This window comes from Adelges cooleyi, unplaced genomic scaffold, assembly GCF_023614345.1.
Source record: "Adelges cooleyi isolate 19-005CV unplaced genomic scaffold, UGA_ACOO_1.1 ACOO_flye_CR_arks_rails_tigmint_CR_PRNA_248, whole genome shotgun sequence".
NCBI classification, from domain to species: domain Eukaryota; kingdom Metazoa; phylum Arthropoda; class Insecta; order Hemiptera; family Adelgidae; genus Adelges; species Adelges cooleyi.
The window spans coordinates 1,838,768-1,854,502 of record NW_026095913.1 but is presented as its reverse complement, the minus strand read 5'-3'; the positions used below and the strand labels follow the sequence as shown (position 1 = coordinate 1,854,502).

The following is a 15,735-nucleotide window of genomic DNA, read 5'->3' as shown; positions in this document are numbered from 1 at the left end:
ATTACAGACGGAGCGAGTTCGTTTGTTATGATAAAAAAAAAATCTATTTAAGTACGATCAAAGAATATAATATCGTTGAAAAAAAAAATTATCTATTACAAGGTCGGAACTTTTTAAATTCGGTCTCCAACGCCGCCGGTATAAGAGATAGTCACATATGAATTTGCAATGAAATCATAATCATAACAAATAACGACGACCGTCCTGGTTTATTGACCAAGGATCATTACGGTGGGCTGAGGTGTGCTTATAATCGAGCCTTAGCCTCGATCCTTCGAAACGATTTGATAACATACTTTTATTGTTACCATCTTTTTACCGTTTGTTTGCAGTTCATCGCAATAACAGTCGGCCTCACGTTCACATACCGCTCAAGTCCATTTCCAAGTCCAAGAGGAAGAAGTCCACGTCGTCACTGCCGTCCAAAGAACCGGATGCGGTGAGTTATTTATACTTGCCGTTTTTCCACTTGAGTACTGGTTGTCTACAATAACTACTTTGTCTAGGACTTGAAAAAATCCGAGTACCAAAGGGATGTAACCGATTCTGATAGCGCTTTGAGTCCACCAACCACGAGCCAACAAACGTCCAGGTAAAATGTACACAATATTTTAACCTTCGTCTTATCACTGGTGACTCAAAAAGACAACAATTAATATTAATACTGGAGAGTACCTTGACAATTAGGTATTTGTACACTAGAAAACAAAATTATTTATGATCGGTCTACTGCAGCGTGTGACAACATCATTGAGATAATTTACATGATATGGTTCACCATCGTTTAAGACGCTTATGTTCTTACTCTTATTTTGGTTAATTTCGGAGTTGATAATAGTTTAGATTTTTTTTTGTGGAAAAGCCCCACCCAATTAATTTTTTTCTGGTATACATAAACCCAATAAATCATTTATTTGCCGATAAATACTAAACATTTTCCGGGGGTTTTTTTTTTGGTTTAGGTTTTCTTTTTCTTAAGTCTGATTACACGACAAAATTGAAATGTAAACAGACCTGAGTTGACTAAATAATCAAAAAATAACCTCACCTAGAGTTTTTGGAAAGTTCAGCAAACGTTTGGTATTTACCCAAAAAATATGAGTTTTTCATAAGTACCAAACATTTTTTTTAAGATTACCCGCTGGTTTTTTATTTTGTTTTTGGGAATTTTGGCCAATTCTGATATATTTACAAAAAAACCACCTCTCTAGTAGGTTCGAAAATGCTCTTTTGTTTAACTTACGGTTCCTAACTAGAATTACTTTTGTGCCCATTGCTAGGTGTAATGTTAATCATATAAATTTTAACGTTGATGTTTTAAGTATAAAGTCAAGGAACTGACTGACGGCGTACAGAACTCTTTTCCGTTGCTTAAGCGATTTAATAATTTACTTGCAAAAATTTGCATAGCTTTGACCGAAACGCTATGTTAACCGCCTACAATGATGCAAAAGAAAATTGCATTGAAAAAAAATAAATAATAATATAGCCCACACGCCATTACAAATCAAATAATACATTTAGAACAATACGTGTTCTATCGTTTCGAGTGTAAAGTTCTTTACGAAGTAACGTAACATGTGTGGGATTTAATTTTCGACTAAGCATACTGCCAATATTGTCATATTTTCATTACAAATTGTTTGACAAGTGAAAAAAAAAGTATACAGAACTACATCGTTACAATATTGGCGAGGGTTTCTCGTGTATTTTTTCCTATTAATGATTTTGATAAAATCTAATAAACCCGTACTTCGGACCGTTAATGTAATTGTGCTCGTTTGCTGATGACGTTAGTTGGACTTCTGTTCAAAAGGAAAATCGATTGAAGAACTGTGTACAACGTTATACAGTTTTTCCAGTGTTGGACGTGTAATAACCAACCGTGCGAACGTTTTTTGCATCTCTTCAGAGTATTAAAAAAAAAAAAAAAAAATATTAATATGTTAAACCAAAGAAAAACTAGATGGGTTTTTTTTTGCGTTTGAGTTATTTGTATCGACTCTGTCAAAGTCCGAGAATGAATAAAATAAGGGTTGACCTAACTGGTTTTTTTTTATGTTTACAAAAAAAAAAATATGGGTTTTAGAAAAATATCGGGGTAAACAAAAATGTATAATACCTACATGAATTCGCTGGGTTTAAACCAAAAAGTACAATGCTCACTCGGTTTTTTTCGATTTTGGGTTTCGATTTGACAACTTTGGAGACTAATGATGTATGTTTGAATAAATTAGGAACGAATTTTTAAAAAAGAAGTTTCGGAGTTGTGCCAATTACAGGTACACCACATAGACCGAGATGATTACCGGGCCATAGGGAAACAAGCAAGAGAGATCAGAGTAGAGGGACTTGGAGAAGAGGTGTTATGCGATCACAGGAATGTGCTAAGCAGACGGTACGAACCAAATTTTTTTTCGATAATTTTTATTTTTTTTTTTACATGACATCCGTTTCCGGTCAATTTGTTCTGGGCATTTTATTTCCGCCAATTTGGCGTGCGACAAAAAACGTGTTGCACTTTGTAAGATTTAATAATATTTTTGATTGGTAAGAGAAAACACACCAATAAGAATGACACCCTAAGGGATGCCATAAAGTAAACAATTTTTGGAGCAAAGAGTATTTTTTGATTCAAACGCTGAACATTAGTTTTAACTAAATATATGTAGGTATACTATATTTTGTAAATAAATTTCCAATGAAAATCGGTCGAAATAAATAATGCGCGTGAATAAATGTAACGAAAATTGAACTATTTTTAACATGGACACTTTTATCGGGCTGGCTACAAGAAATTTCCATTGCCAATTTTGTGTCACAAAACCACAGCTAAAATGACACTTAGATATAAGAGATTAGAGATAGGAGAAAAAAACTGGGCTTTAAAAAAAAATAAAAGTACTTGACATGACAGTAACATGACAAAGTACATGAAACGGAATGATGTTTTATATTTATTGATTTTTTTATATTTTATGCGTTGTACATGTTAAACAATAGTGTATACCAAATAATTAACAATAGATTCCAATAAATCATTGAAATTAAAATGCTATAGTCGATTTCAAATCATTGTTACTATATTTTTTAACTTTAAAAAACAGTTATTTAAATTTATTACTGATGCCATCGGCCTGGATTTTTTTGAACCAACCCCGAAAATAGTGATATTCTTAAGAGCGGAAAAGATTTTCTGTAAATAAAAACATTCTCCCATAACATTGGTCATAATTTTTGCCAGAAGACTAAACAAATAACAATAAGCAATTCTCATCCTGTATAGTTTTTGTGAAAACTATATAGGACACTCCTTGCGATGTCCTTTATTTATTATGCCGTTTAATTAATTATCATAACAAACAACAACAACATTCGATAGCGGCCAAATATAAACATTTTCATTGTACACTTTATTGTCACATGCGATACCGAATACCGCTTATAACACTAATATATTTATATATTACAAAACATATCTACTGGGTCGTCGCTATAGTGACTAATTATCGCATGTCACAGCTGTTTAATGTTTCCGTCGTAATTAAGACCGTTATGGACTGTTTTTATATTTTCTAGTGTAGTTCCACTAGATATACTTGATGCCGGCCTTGTAATGTATAATTATGCGAATGTACCACAAGTGTTCGATAGTAAACAACCGTCCAAAATTGGTCTGTTCATTTCAGATAACAGTACGCAACAATTCGATATTTTTTACCCTGTAAAACTCATATTTTCGGGTAAATACCAAAAAAAAACATTCAGCAGGTTGTTTTAATTTGACTCCAGCAAATGTTTGGTATGTCTCCAATAATACGGGTTCTACGAGGTTTGTGCATACCCAAAACAATTTCACTGGGTTATTGCCAACTCAGGATAAAATTAACACATAGGTATTCCTATAACAATGCACTACTCGACTGATTACCATCCTACGATGAGACATAATTTACCATAATATGAAATAGAAAAAGTCAGGCACGGCCGTGTAGTTGTAGAAAACACTCAAGTGTAGTTGTTGACATTGTTTTGTTACATAATATGTAGACTAATTCAGATGGACAAATAAACGGGAGTGGTCGAAGGTCAAGCTTTCCGCGGATCGATTAGCCGTTCCTAGAGCTCAACAAAAAATGTTACCCTAGTTTGACATTTAAATAAGGAATGAGAGGCACGACGTCGTCACGACTGGATTGTTTTTTATCGAACGCTTTTTACCATACTATCGTTGTTTCTAGCAAAATTACCCTCTTGCCGGTGGCTTGATTCGGCGAGCCACATGATTTAGCTATGAACTGAAAGCGATAAAGAGTCTGAAGAGGTATCCTGGGGTCCAAACACAAAAATAGAGAAACATTAACAATCCAAATACATTATTTTAAAAACGATACCTTCTCAGTACCGCGTCTAAGCTAAAAGTTTATTTATACCTGTTGAGATGGGATACTATAATTTTTTTTAAAAAAAGAGATAGTATAATTTCTACAGGTAATAAATTAATATGTATTCTCGCCATTTTGACTTAAAAAACATTATTACCTACATTCAATATGATTAGAATTTTTTCAAAAATATTGAAAAATATTGGTATTAACCCGCTAAAATATTGATATTAAGAAAAAGTTTTAATCCCTTAGGGTAGGAGAGGGTTTATGGTATTTTTTTGGTTTGTCAATCTTTATCGATAGTACTTATTATCTTAAGAATATTCAATACAAATTTGGAACTAATTGGACTATTTAAAAAAAATGTCCTAGCGCGCTATTGTTTATGTTGCGAAATGTGAGCATTTTTTATATGTCTGTATTTATTTTATAAAGTGTTCTTCTCGATTTTGAAGGCGAAGGGGTGGTTTTAAAAAAAAAAATATTTGGCCCAATTAAATACACATTAGGCGCGATTTCCGATCCATAAACTCGATATCATCATCGTGTATGTCCCATTCGTCGTTTTACTTGTTCGCGTGTTTCCAGCGCAAGTACTTAGCACAAAATCCGGCGCCAGCATAACCTAGATTCGAAATGGCGTATCGATCCGATCTGTAGTTGGGCGGAAAAAACAAAACGGCGTGGCGGTCCATTCGCACGACTGTGAACGAGATTTAGTCAGCAGTTTAGACACATTAAGTATATGGGCCAGCCAAAAAAAACAACCCTTGTACCGACCAAAATAAATAATCATTTTGTCAAGTTTGAAACCGTGTAAATTCCTCAAGTGTACACTCAAGCAACACGCATTAACCCTAGCTGGTTTCTCTGTCAATAGAAAGTAATTTATTAACGTAGTGTAATTTTAGAGGCAGTAAACCGATTAATTATATGCGCCACAAGTGACAACCGAGTAATTTGAGTAATAAAATGAATAATGTAGATTTTTTTTTAAATGATAAATTGTATACCCATTTTTTTTTTTTTTTTTATATACTTATTCTTATTATAGTTTCCATTCAATTGTTTATCTTATACTAATTGTGTATAGAAAAATATGTTAGTTGTATAGCTTCTATCTCAATTGTATTTGTATAATATCTGTTATCCACGTTTTACATTGGACTACAATGGACTTTTTTTTTTATTAGACTAAATGTCCGTTATTTAAAAAAATAAATAAATAAAAGTTTTTGGATTATTTCGGTACTAGTTGAAAAGTAGTAATTTTTTTGAGATTTTTCACGGTCTGCTATGTAAATAAACTGCTATACTTCAGTTAAAAATGTTGTTAACGCCGAATTTCTATTAGTCTCGAGAACAGATTTACATATAAAAAACAGTAGTAGTATTTTTGTCCTGGTCTACTTGAATGCACTTGTTGATCTATTCAAATATTTATTTTTATTAATTTTATTAGCAACGCGTTTGTTTTTCCAACACAGCTAACAGAGCAAATCGACTCGACTTTGAGCGACCTGATGGATGATTGTATGTGCACTGATGTATTTTAAAATATCTGAACGTGTTCATAAATATGCAAAGAAACGTTAAAATTTACATTTATCTGTTTTAAACCCGGAAAAAGTCTCATTTGTGATTTGTATGTTAGGTAATTCGATTTCAAAACTATAGCTTAAACCATTTAAAAGCATTATCTCAAGTATTACTAGCGTTTTAAAGAATAAAAAATGTGTATATATATATATATATATATATGTATATTATAAACGTAATTAATAATAATAAAAAAAAATTAACGTATATTTTTTAATACTTATAAAACCTAACCTGAAAGGTACTTTAATAGGCCAGCAATTTCTTATTTTAAATCTAATGTATTTTTTCTAACAAAATAAAATTATGTAATAGATATGTTGAATTTCTGCTAAAACAGGCACTAAAGAGTTAAAAATTTCGGCTTCTTAAAACTTTTCAAAAAAATAGTCAAAGCAAATCCGAATTTGTAATGAATATTGTCTAGGTGAAGTGCTATCGATAAACGTTAGACAAATCTGAAAACATCATAAACCCTTCCCCTAGATAGGTTTGGCAACTTTTGACCGTGGTAAATTTCTATGCTAAATTTCGAATCACTTGCACTTAAGTGATTTGATAGTCAACATATGTATCCAAAATATAGTTTTATTAAATGGCAAACAACGGCAACGCGTTATTATAGACAAACGATCAACCCTAAAGCGTTTATTGGAAATTTAATTGTTTAACACAGTCATTTATAGTAATTACTGTAACCCCGACACTCTACCGTACTGGCGTTTGTTTAAACAAGTACAGTTGAAATTTTGTTAATATTTTGTCCTTTACGTGAAACTAAATGATTTGGTTGTCAGAATAATTTTGGGTTTACGCAAATTTTTTTTTTTAAATCGCACTTAAAAAAGTTTTTCTATTAGCACGCCAATCATTTGGTAGTCGCACAAAAGCCTTGTATGTTTTGTTCTTAATTTAAAATTTTTACTTACTTTAAAAAAAAACCTTTTCGACAAATTTGCAATGCCCAAATGTGAACAAAAACTGCTGGCTATTCGCCATTATTAAATTATGAAAAATAAATGTCTATTGTATTCGTTGTGAACCGGTAAATGTACGGTTTAACGTGTACCGAATTTACAATAGAGCATTTTCAAAACATGGTTTACTTACAATTCGGTACCTAAACTAAATTAAATATTTCCTTTTATCATGTTTGAAATAACTAAGCCTCTCAAAGTCTAAATTGCGTTCCTTAACGATTTATAGAGGCTTGTTTCAAGGTTTTCCTTGTTTAATAACAAAACAAATTAAAACTTTCAAATCATAATATTATGGCGTTTTAACCCGCCTGTTGTCGTTTGTTTCTAGTCAAATTATATAATTTATTGTTATTGGTTATAACTAAAATTGTCTTAAAGTTATGTGTGCAGGACTCGTGAAATTAAAAAAAACATAATTTCATTCTTGGGCCTGAATGTTGTGTTGTATTTTATGTAATTGATTTTATTTTTCTTAACCTTAATTTCTAGTAATTTCTTAGATTTTTATTGACACGAAATTGTGAAGTTCACCTTTACTTATTGTTAGTTTTTTTTAAACTATTTACAAACTTATGTTTTTTGGTAGAGTGGACCATCATACGAATACAATTATTGTAAATGAATAAGCTATATGTTAACAAAAGTTCAAAAATCAAATAGTTATTCGGTAAATTGTGGTATACGTTGCCTGCTTGCAGCTACTTAAAATTCAAATATATACTTTGCATCGGTGCTACATTTTTTAATGTTTAAGCTGTTTATTAAATTAATGACTAGCTTAAATATTATTATGGAAATCTCCTTTGTAGTGTACCTACTCACGTGAAACTGTTTCGTTTACGATGTCTGCTTAAGGGTTAAAATATAAAACTAATTAATTACACATAGTGTGAATAGATTGCATTAACGAAGGAATGTAATTGTCGTCGTATTCATTTATCATCTTAACACAGTTGTTGTTCTAGCCTTGGGTTTTAGTTTTAACAGCTCCTACTTAGTTGCATTTTATTATTAATGTGTTAGTTACCTTTTCATCATCTAGTTTTAGCAACAATCAAGTAGTATAATTACATTTATACAAAATATTCTAAATATTATTTTCCAGAAATAATGTATAATTAGATATAATTTGATTTAGCTTCGATACGGAGCTGAGAAGGTATTATTTTTACAATGATTATCTTATCACTCATCCTTTCCTTACCAGGAGCCATTCCAAAAATTTCGGATAAACCCCCCCTGCCATAAGTCATATACATGTCTTAATGATGGACAGTTTTTTGGTGTTATTATCGATTTTTAAGGGGAAGGGGAGAACACGGTTAGGGTTGTTCGTCTGTCTATAATAATTCATTGACGTTGTTAATGATTATAGGATGAAAATATTTTTCAAAAACTGGTTGACTAATGATTCACTCACTTATAGCAAGCCTGGAAAGTTAAAGTGGTCAAAATGTAATGTTCTCCTTTTTTTTTATTGGTTTTTCTTAAATAAAAAGAAGTTTAACAACATATTTTTAACAAAACTGCATATGCTATGGATACACTCTGCGGGTCTTTTATTTGGTATTACTATTTATTGCAGTTGATAAATATAAGAAATGTAATAAATTCAACTTTTTAATAAAGGTTTTTTGTAAAAAAAAAAATTGTTATTTTTTGTTTAGCAACAGTGGTGATCCCTCGAATTGTATAATGATTGGCAACGGTGCTAATTCTGTGGACATTGAATCTGACGGTTCGAGAGTCGAAGACGCTCTTTTGAGCAGTGAATGCGATACACCAATGTACGAACCACCTCAGTTTGGACATTACTTTCGTCAGGATTCGACCGACAGACGTGTACAGTTTAATATTGGTAAGTATATAATACAAAATTACAAACAATAATACATATTTAATCCATATAGTACACACTTTAGTAGTATACATTAATAGTACCCAAATGGTTTGTATAAAAAATGTATATACTATATTCAAATAACCGTATAAATATTTTAAAAAAAGTAATGGATTTGAACATTTTCTTTTACCCGCGTTAAGTAAATATATATATTATTTTTAACTGTTTGTCTGCATGTTTTTCTGCTCGAAAAAACGTATTTTTTTATTTGTGAAAAACGATATTTGACAAAAAAAAATCTATTCTACAGTAAAAAAAAATCACTTTTACCCTCGTGGTTCTTCCAATAAAATTATCGCTTATTGTACTTTTGTATATTTAAGAATGCACACAATCAATTTCATTGTACGCATGATGTCATGTAATGGAAATCAATTGACTGTAGGTAAACTAATAATTTTACCGTTATTATTATTATTATTATTATCAGTTATAATATTCGTGTCCGGTTAAAATAGCGGTGAACTTTGACTCGACCGATAGTGATGAATGAATCTTTTGTCCCTATCGCCTTATAATATTTATATAATATGATGGGAAGAAACTCAATGTAAAACCGCATTTAGTTGGCGTAACAGTGCCGTCAAGTGCGCGTTTTTTTTTAACCGGGGAACCGTTAAAAAATAGTTTAAACTAATTTCGGTTAAAAAGAAAAAAGTATGGAAATAAACTTTGAAGAACGTTTGATTTTTCACAACATCCTGGTCGATAAAATAACCAACGGAGCCCGCACCAGCAAAATGAAATACGAAGAACTCATGGTACACTTGAAACAGTTGAAAAGGAATGGACTTAAAATTGCCAACGATTTAGCGGTGCTCAACAAGTACGACGACTTGAATAAGACACTTTTTGTGTCTTTAGACGAACCATGTAGGTAATCAGTGAGTATTCGTTTTGGGAATCTGAAATCTGACATTTATTTTAAATCCGGATTTTGGATTTTGAAACTCTCTTTTTATAGATTGGTTTAAGAATTTCTTGAAATAAAATCATAACTACAATTCATAATTCAAAAATTCATTATAACTAGAAATGCATTAAAAAAAAAAAAAACAAATGCAGCAAAAGAAAATTGCAAAACCATAATTATATGCAGGTATACAATATAAACACAATTTATATATTATATTATATGAAATGAGTAACAAAATAAAAAAAAATCAACATTAGTATTAACTATGAATTATCAAGAAATAAACAAATAATAGTTTTATGTAGTAGGTACGTTTATTGTAAACCTAACTGTAAAAAGTACTAATTTTTAGTTAAGAAAACACAGTAGAAAGTAAATAATTAAAAAAAACGAAATATAAATAATATGAATTTGTTGAAAGTGACAAAACTTTGACAAAGCCAAATATACAGGGTGTTGCATCAAAAAAAATTCCCATTGAACACATAATATACCTGCTATCGTCCTAGAAATGGTTTATAACGTGTTTCTTAATAATAGTTAATTTATTGTAAGTTTAAACGTTAGTCGACCTCACAAAAATTGCTGATTAATTCGAAAGTTAATATTCTATACCTCGATCGAAGTCCTCGATATTATAGTCCCGATTGAATTATTTTATTAGAACTGTTTAAACTGTGATATTAGTAATAATCATTAAAAATATATTTTGTTAGTTACGCCATTAATACAGAAAGATACTCGTTATTTGTACAACATTCTAAAGGTAAAGAAACTCTACATTTCGCGTTGACCTCCATAAATGACAATTATAATTACAATTTAAACGATGCAAAGAGTAGTAAGAATTTTTATCGTTTACTGATCAATTAAAAACGAATTCTCACTTTGAAAGCTTAAAATCATGAGATAAAATATAAGGTTTATCTCGAAGGTTTATCGATCACCGGTCTTCTATGAAACTGATTACCTATCATAACAAAAGAAAACTGCCAATAATTAACATTTCCAACGAAGTCAACGGCATGAAGTTCTCTGGACTTCCTTATCGAAATCTAAAACAAAACAACATTGTGGTACGTGACCCGCAAGTAGTACCTTATCGGAACCAAACAATTTAGCTTCTGTACAAAAGCTGTCAATTCTAATATAAAAGTTTCCTTAGCAGTTATTTATAGATATATGTACAATACGTTGTTACGGTTAGTATACACGAGCAAAATTGGAATTCACTGAATTCACAAAGTCCTTAATAGATTGCTGTTTTCTGGAAACTGAAAAACAACTGGCGAAATAAAACGACTAAGGCACAGTTTAAGTCAGTGTTAAAAAATCGACAACAGTCAAATACGACACTCGGTAGTCAGAAAGCTTTTTAATAACGAAAAAACAACAATTTAAACGTTGACGGGTGATTTGATTTAATCCAGATTAAGAATACTGTGTACCTACAATAACATTATAAACCATTAGCTTAGACACTGATGAAGACCAATGGAAATTGTATCGAATATATATTGTCAGTACGATTCGAAAGTCTGTGAGTATCAATAATAAAATCAATTTTAAAAACCGTTGGGTTAAGAAGTTTAATCAGAGTTAGACATTATTCGACTGACAAAATAATAGCTATCTATAGATAATCGAAAAAAGTTAAGTCATTCATATAGAAATTCGAATTAGTTGAAAAAAATAAAAAAAAATCATTAAAATATTGCAATATTATATTATTTGGAACACTTTTTGAACTGGCTAAAGAAATTAAAAATAAATTCAAATCATAATAATTTATTGCCTTATTTGATGAAGTCTTAAGCATTCGGTTACCGAAAAATAGGAGCTATAGTTCTGTTTGTAAGAGGATATTTAAAATTATGAAAATTAATTGAAATTGTATAATCATTTACATATTTTTCTCCTGAGAAATTTTTTTTTTCTTTATACCTGTAACCCGAGCAAAGATTTTCTAAATAAATTTGTATTTAAATATTTTTTTTTTTGTTTTTTATTTAAAATAATGCGATTTTGGTTTAGTCGTTGTTCGCTAACAATATATTTTGTGTTAATATAAATAAAGTACAATTTTCCTTTAACTCTGATTTGGATAAACATAATAACATATTGTCAAACAGCTATAACGTGTCTGCCGGAGGACGTGTTGAGGAAAATATACAAAATATGTAATTAGCATTTGAACTATATTATGTTTGTACGTTTTACAGTCTGTATTGTATGCGTTTGTTTCGTGAACGATTGTGACAATCGTTATGTACACACTTTCACATGTCTGACATAATAGCGTTTCGGGCTCGATCATCAATCGACGATATTAATATTGTATTTTGCTCGTTGATCGTTTCTAATTTATTTTCCAAACACTGATTCGCATTAATAATTGCAGCGTGTTCCTGGCAGCGGTATTACAGTACAGTAGTGTTTTATTGGTGACCAATTCGGTTATAATAATAGCGACATATGTATATAATTTGGATATGATATTTAATTGAGTTGGAATCATCTCGAATCGATATAATATTTATAATATATCAATTTGTGTTAATTACAAAGACCGGCTGCAATGCAATTATTATCGATTAAACCGCGTCCGACAAATTCGAATTTATTAAACACTTAAAAGACGGTCAATTGTTTGTTGACATAGTTCTCGTTTCATTACACGCGGTACAACCATCGATTTCTTTTGGTTTATCGGTTCGATTTTGGACCTTGAAAATAGAGTGTAGAATAAAAGTGCGTTTCAAAGGTAAAATATCGTTTTATATAGCTTCGGTGCAGAGCTGAGATGGTTTTGTTTTTACAAAGATGTGGTTTTATTTTGTATCCACCATATTTTTGTAAACCGCCGCTGAACCGGTTCCATCGTAGCGCAAGTCTATAGATCAGAAATCGTACCTGAGGGTACTTTATCGGGGCAAAAATTTAAAAAGTTCGATATCTTATAATCAAAAGTTGCGCTCTCATTGGCTTTGAACGTTTAAAATGTACGGTCAAGTAATGATTCTGACATAGGCAGATGCAATTTATTATTGTCACAATTGTCGTTTAACAAACGGCTAGTCCTTATTGGGGCGTATAATTATATATATATATATAATATTTAAAAAGCGTCGACCGCTGTACCGACAGAATAAAATAAGAAAGTTCGCCTTTCCAAACCAATTGGAAATACCGTGAAAGTTGTATTTGTTGGTTTTGTTCAAATGAAAATCGCACGTCATTAAATATAGGGTAGATTAATTTTTAAGTGATTGTATGCGTTTTTATTTGTTTTAGATGAAAAGAACGAGGAAGACGCTATTATCGAACACCGAGAACGTGATACGAATCTAGTGGAACCACATCAGAATGAAGAAGGTGTTAAGAAAAAGAAACGAAAGCACAGGTGAATAACCCGACTTCACTTGTAATTTGTGTCAAGTTGGAATGTTTTTTATTTTATAAAAGTTTACATCGCGTTGGTAGTTTTCTGCTGGAGGGCAACAAGTGTATTGATTTTTTTTTTTTACCGAAGATATTGTATAATTTTTTAAAGCCGACCATAGCTTAACGGGTTGCTTGCGGGCCCATAAATACATTCGTTTAATGTTTATGTTTAATACGAATTATTAATAATTTATACAATGTCCACAGACATCATCGCCGCCATCATAGTCGACATAAACACAACGAGCGAGAGGTTTTTATACCTCAAGACGATTTGCAAATGGAAGAGAATTTGGACGAGTTTTTGCAAGACGATTTGACAAGTAAGTACAACGGCTGCACTTTAAGCCACTAATAATTATAAGTGCAATTTTTGTATACAATTTGTTTTTGTGTTGTGCGAAAATATTTGAATACGTTATATTATTTTAATCACTTCATTACATAGTGTTGCTAGACAATTAAGATAAACAATCCGTATAAATATAAGTGTAACAAATTATTCACTTAATCAATCATTATTAAAAAATTCACTTAGTTCCCATTTTTTTTTCTGCCAAATGTATTATGAATTTGTATTTAGATAACGTTTATGTGTTACATGGTTGTACATGTATAAAATTATATTCATACGCGTTTTCATGGCAAAACATGACACGTTTTCTCCATTATAAATATTATAGAAACTCACATAATATAATAATACAGTTATTATAACTTCTTGCTCACGGTGTAATGCGAGACGCTGAGCGCAACAAGAACTTGAACAGCGAAACTTTGTAATTGAAGGAAATTATCCATTAGGTTCAGTGCCGTTATGGCTCACTATTAAAGTATTAATCGTGTTCTTGTATTATTATCTGTAAAATAAAAATTTTCTATGGAAATCGCAACAAAAAAACTTTTATTTTTTCGGCTGCACGTAGAAACATTGAATCGCAGATATTTTTTAACCGTTACTCCCCTCCCCTCTCCATTCCCACCACATCCCTTTCACCCATAAAGGATCAGTGTTTAGAAATATCTGATAATGGCTGCGGTTTAGGGATCGGCGATAAGAGATCAGTGATAGTCTCTTATCAGTAATCCCTTATCCCACAAAAATGTTTCCTCGCCGACGACAAACACCACCCCCCAGTCGAGTTGTTACATTTGAGTTTTTTAAATATTATTTTTGCGCTCGGTTCAGGTCACAGGTATGATTGCGGTAAGGAGAAGAGACGGTTTAGCGGTAAAAACAAGGGCTCGTTTTTGGTGCCTTACGCCGGCGACATTGATGGGACTCTGATCGCCGGGTTACCAATCAGGGTGATCAAGAAATACATCGACCACAGTCCGCACGCGGTAAGTAAACGGAGAGGGAAACTCGTACAACGTGAATTTTAGACATATCCGTACGCTAATCCATGTTATATAACAAATTGTTATTATTTCAATTTAAAACCCAATTTTGGGCTTCGTGTTTGTGTGTACAGGTGTTTGTACAATTGGACGAGCTGAAAGGCAAAGAAGAAGACCGCGAGTGGAAAGAAACAGCCCGGTGGATCAAGTACGAAGAGGACGTGGAAGAAGGCACCGACAGGTGGGGACGTCCTCACGTGGCTTCATTGAGTTTCCACTCGCTGTTGAACGTCCGCAGGTCGCTGGAGTCGGGTGAGCCGTTGAAAAATAAATATTAGAATAAAACAAAATGCATTGAAGCCAGATGCGTCTTTATGAATGGGGCAGAGAGAGAAATTCGAAAGAACTGTACTTCTCTTCAAAGAGAAACAGGAATCATAAATACGTTTCATGGTACTCACCCAGGAGTAGGTGTTTTCATAATATGTTCAGTTAAGATTAGGAGTAATCATAACTGAACATATTCTAAAAACACTTGATTTTAATAATAAATAAGGAGGGGTGATAGGAAGCACATCAGGGACAGATTTTGATCTTACTGAAAAGGGTTGGACAAGTTTTGAACAGACTTCTAGCCAAAGGTACAACATATTCATGTTAAAAAGGGTAATAGGTATAAGAGGGCCCCTGTTACACTACTTATAAAATAGATTGTTTTTAAAAATTTTATCAATAAAGGTTTCCATAGATGAAGTGAAGTCATTGGTCGGGTCGTTTAAAATGTTTTAATAGAGGGACACGTTAAGTCTACCTTCAGTCCAATGACTATCCCTAAATAATTGAAATAAAACAAAAGTTTCAACCCCTTTTGGAAAAAGGGTTTATAATATTTTTTATTTTCTTGTTGAAAAATAAGAATCATCATTGTAAGACCTTCGCAGCGAAGATAAAACTTGTGAACAGTGATTTATGCAAAACGTCAAGTTCTCCTACAAGTAAAATAGCCTTCAACCTTCAGTTTTTAATTTAAAACTACGAGTCCTAAATTGTCAATCAATAAAAAAACACCAAAAATACCAAAATACGACCCGTTTAGAGAAAACAGGAATTTAAATATTCTTCACTGATTTATTAGTAAGTAGTGATAGTGTTGATGGAAGATCG

General features: G+C 31.7%; 1 protein-coding gene across 1 annotated transcript in view; it reads left to right on the top strand.

The window, feature by feature from the left end:
* LOC126837365 (anion exchange protein 2-like) overlaps positions 1-15,735 on the top strand; it is a 50,643-nt gene that overhangs the window by 26,467 nt on the left and 8,441 nt on the right. The window contains exons 4-10 of the mRNA XM_050571257.1: positions 333-439; positions 507-592; positions 8,635-8,825; positions 13,081-13,189; positions 13,438-13,553; positions 14,420-14,574; positions 14,706-14,883. Coding sequence (XP_050427214.1) covers positions 333-439; positions 507-592; positions 8,635-8,825; positions 13,081-13,189; positions 13,438-13,553; positions 14,420-14,574; positions 14,706-14,883 — 942 coding nt within the window. The remainder of the gene's footprint in view (positions 1-332; positions 440-506; positions 593-8,634; positions 8,826-13,080; positions 13,190-13,437; positions 13,554-14,419; positions 14,575-14,705; positions 14,884-15,735) is intronic.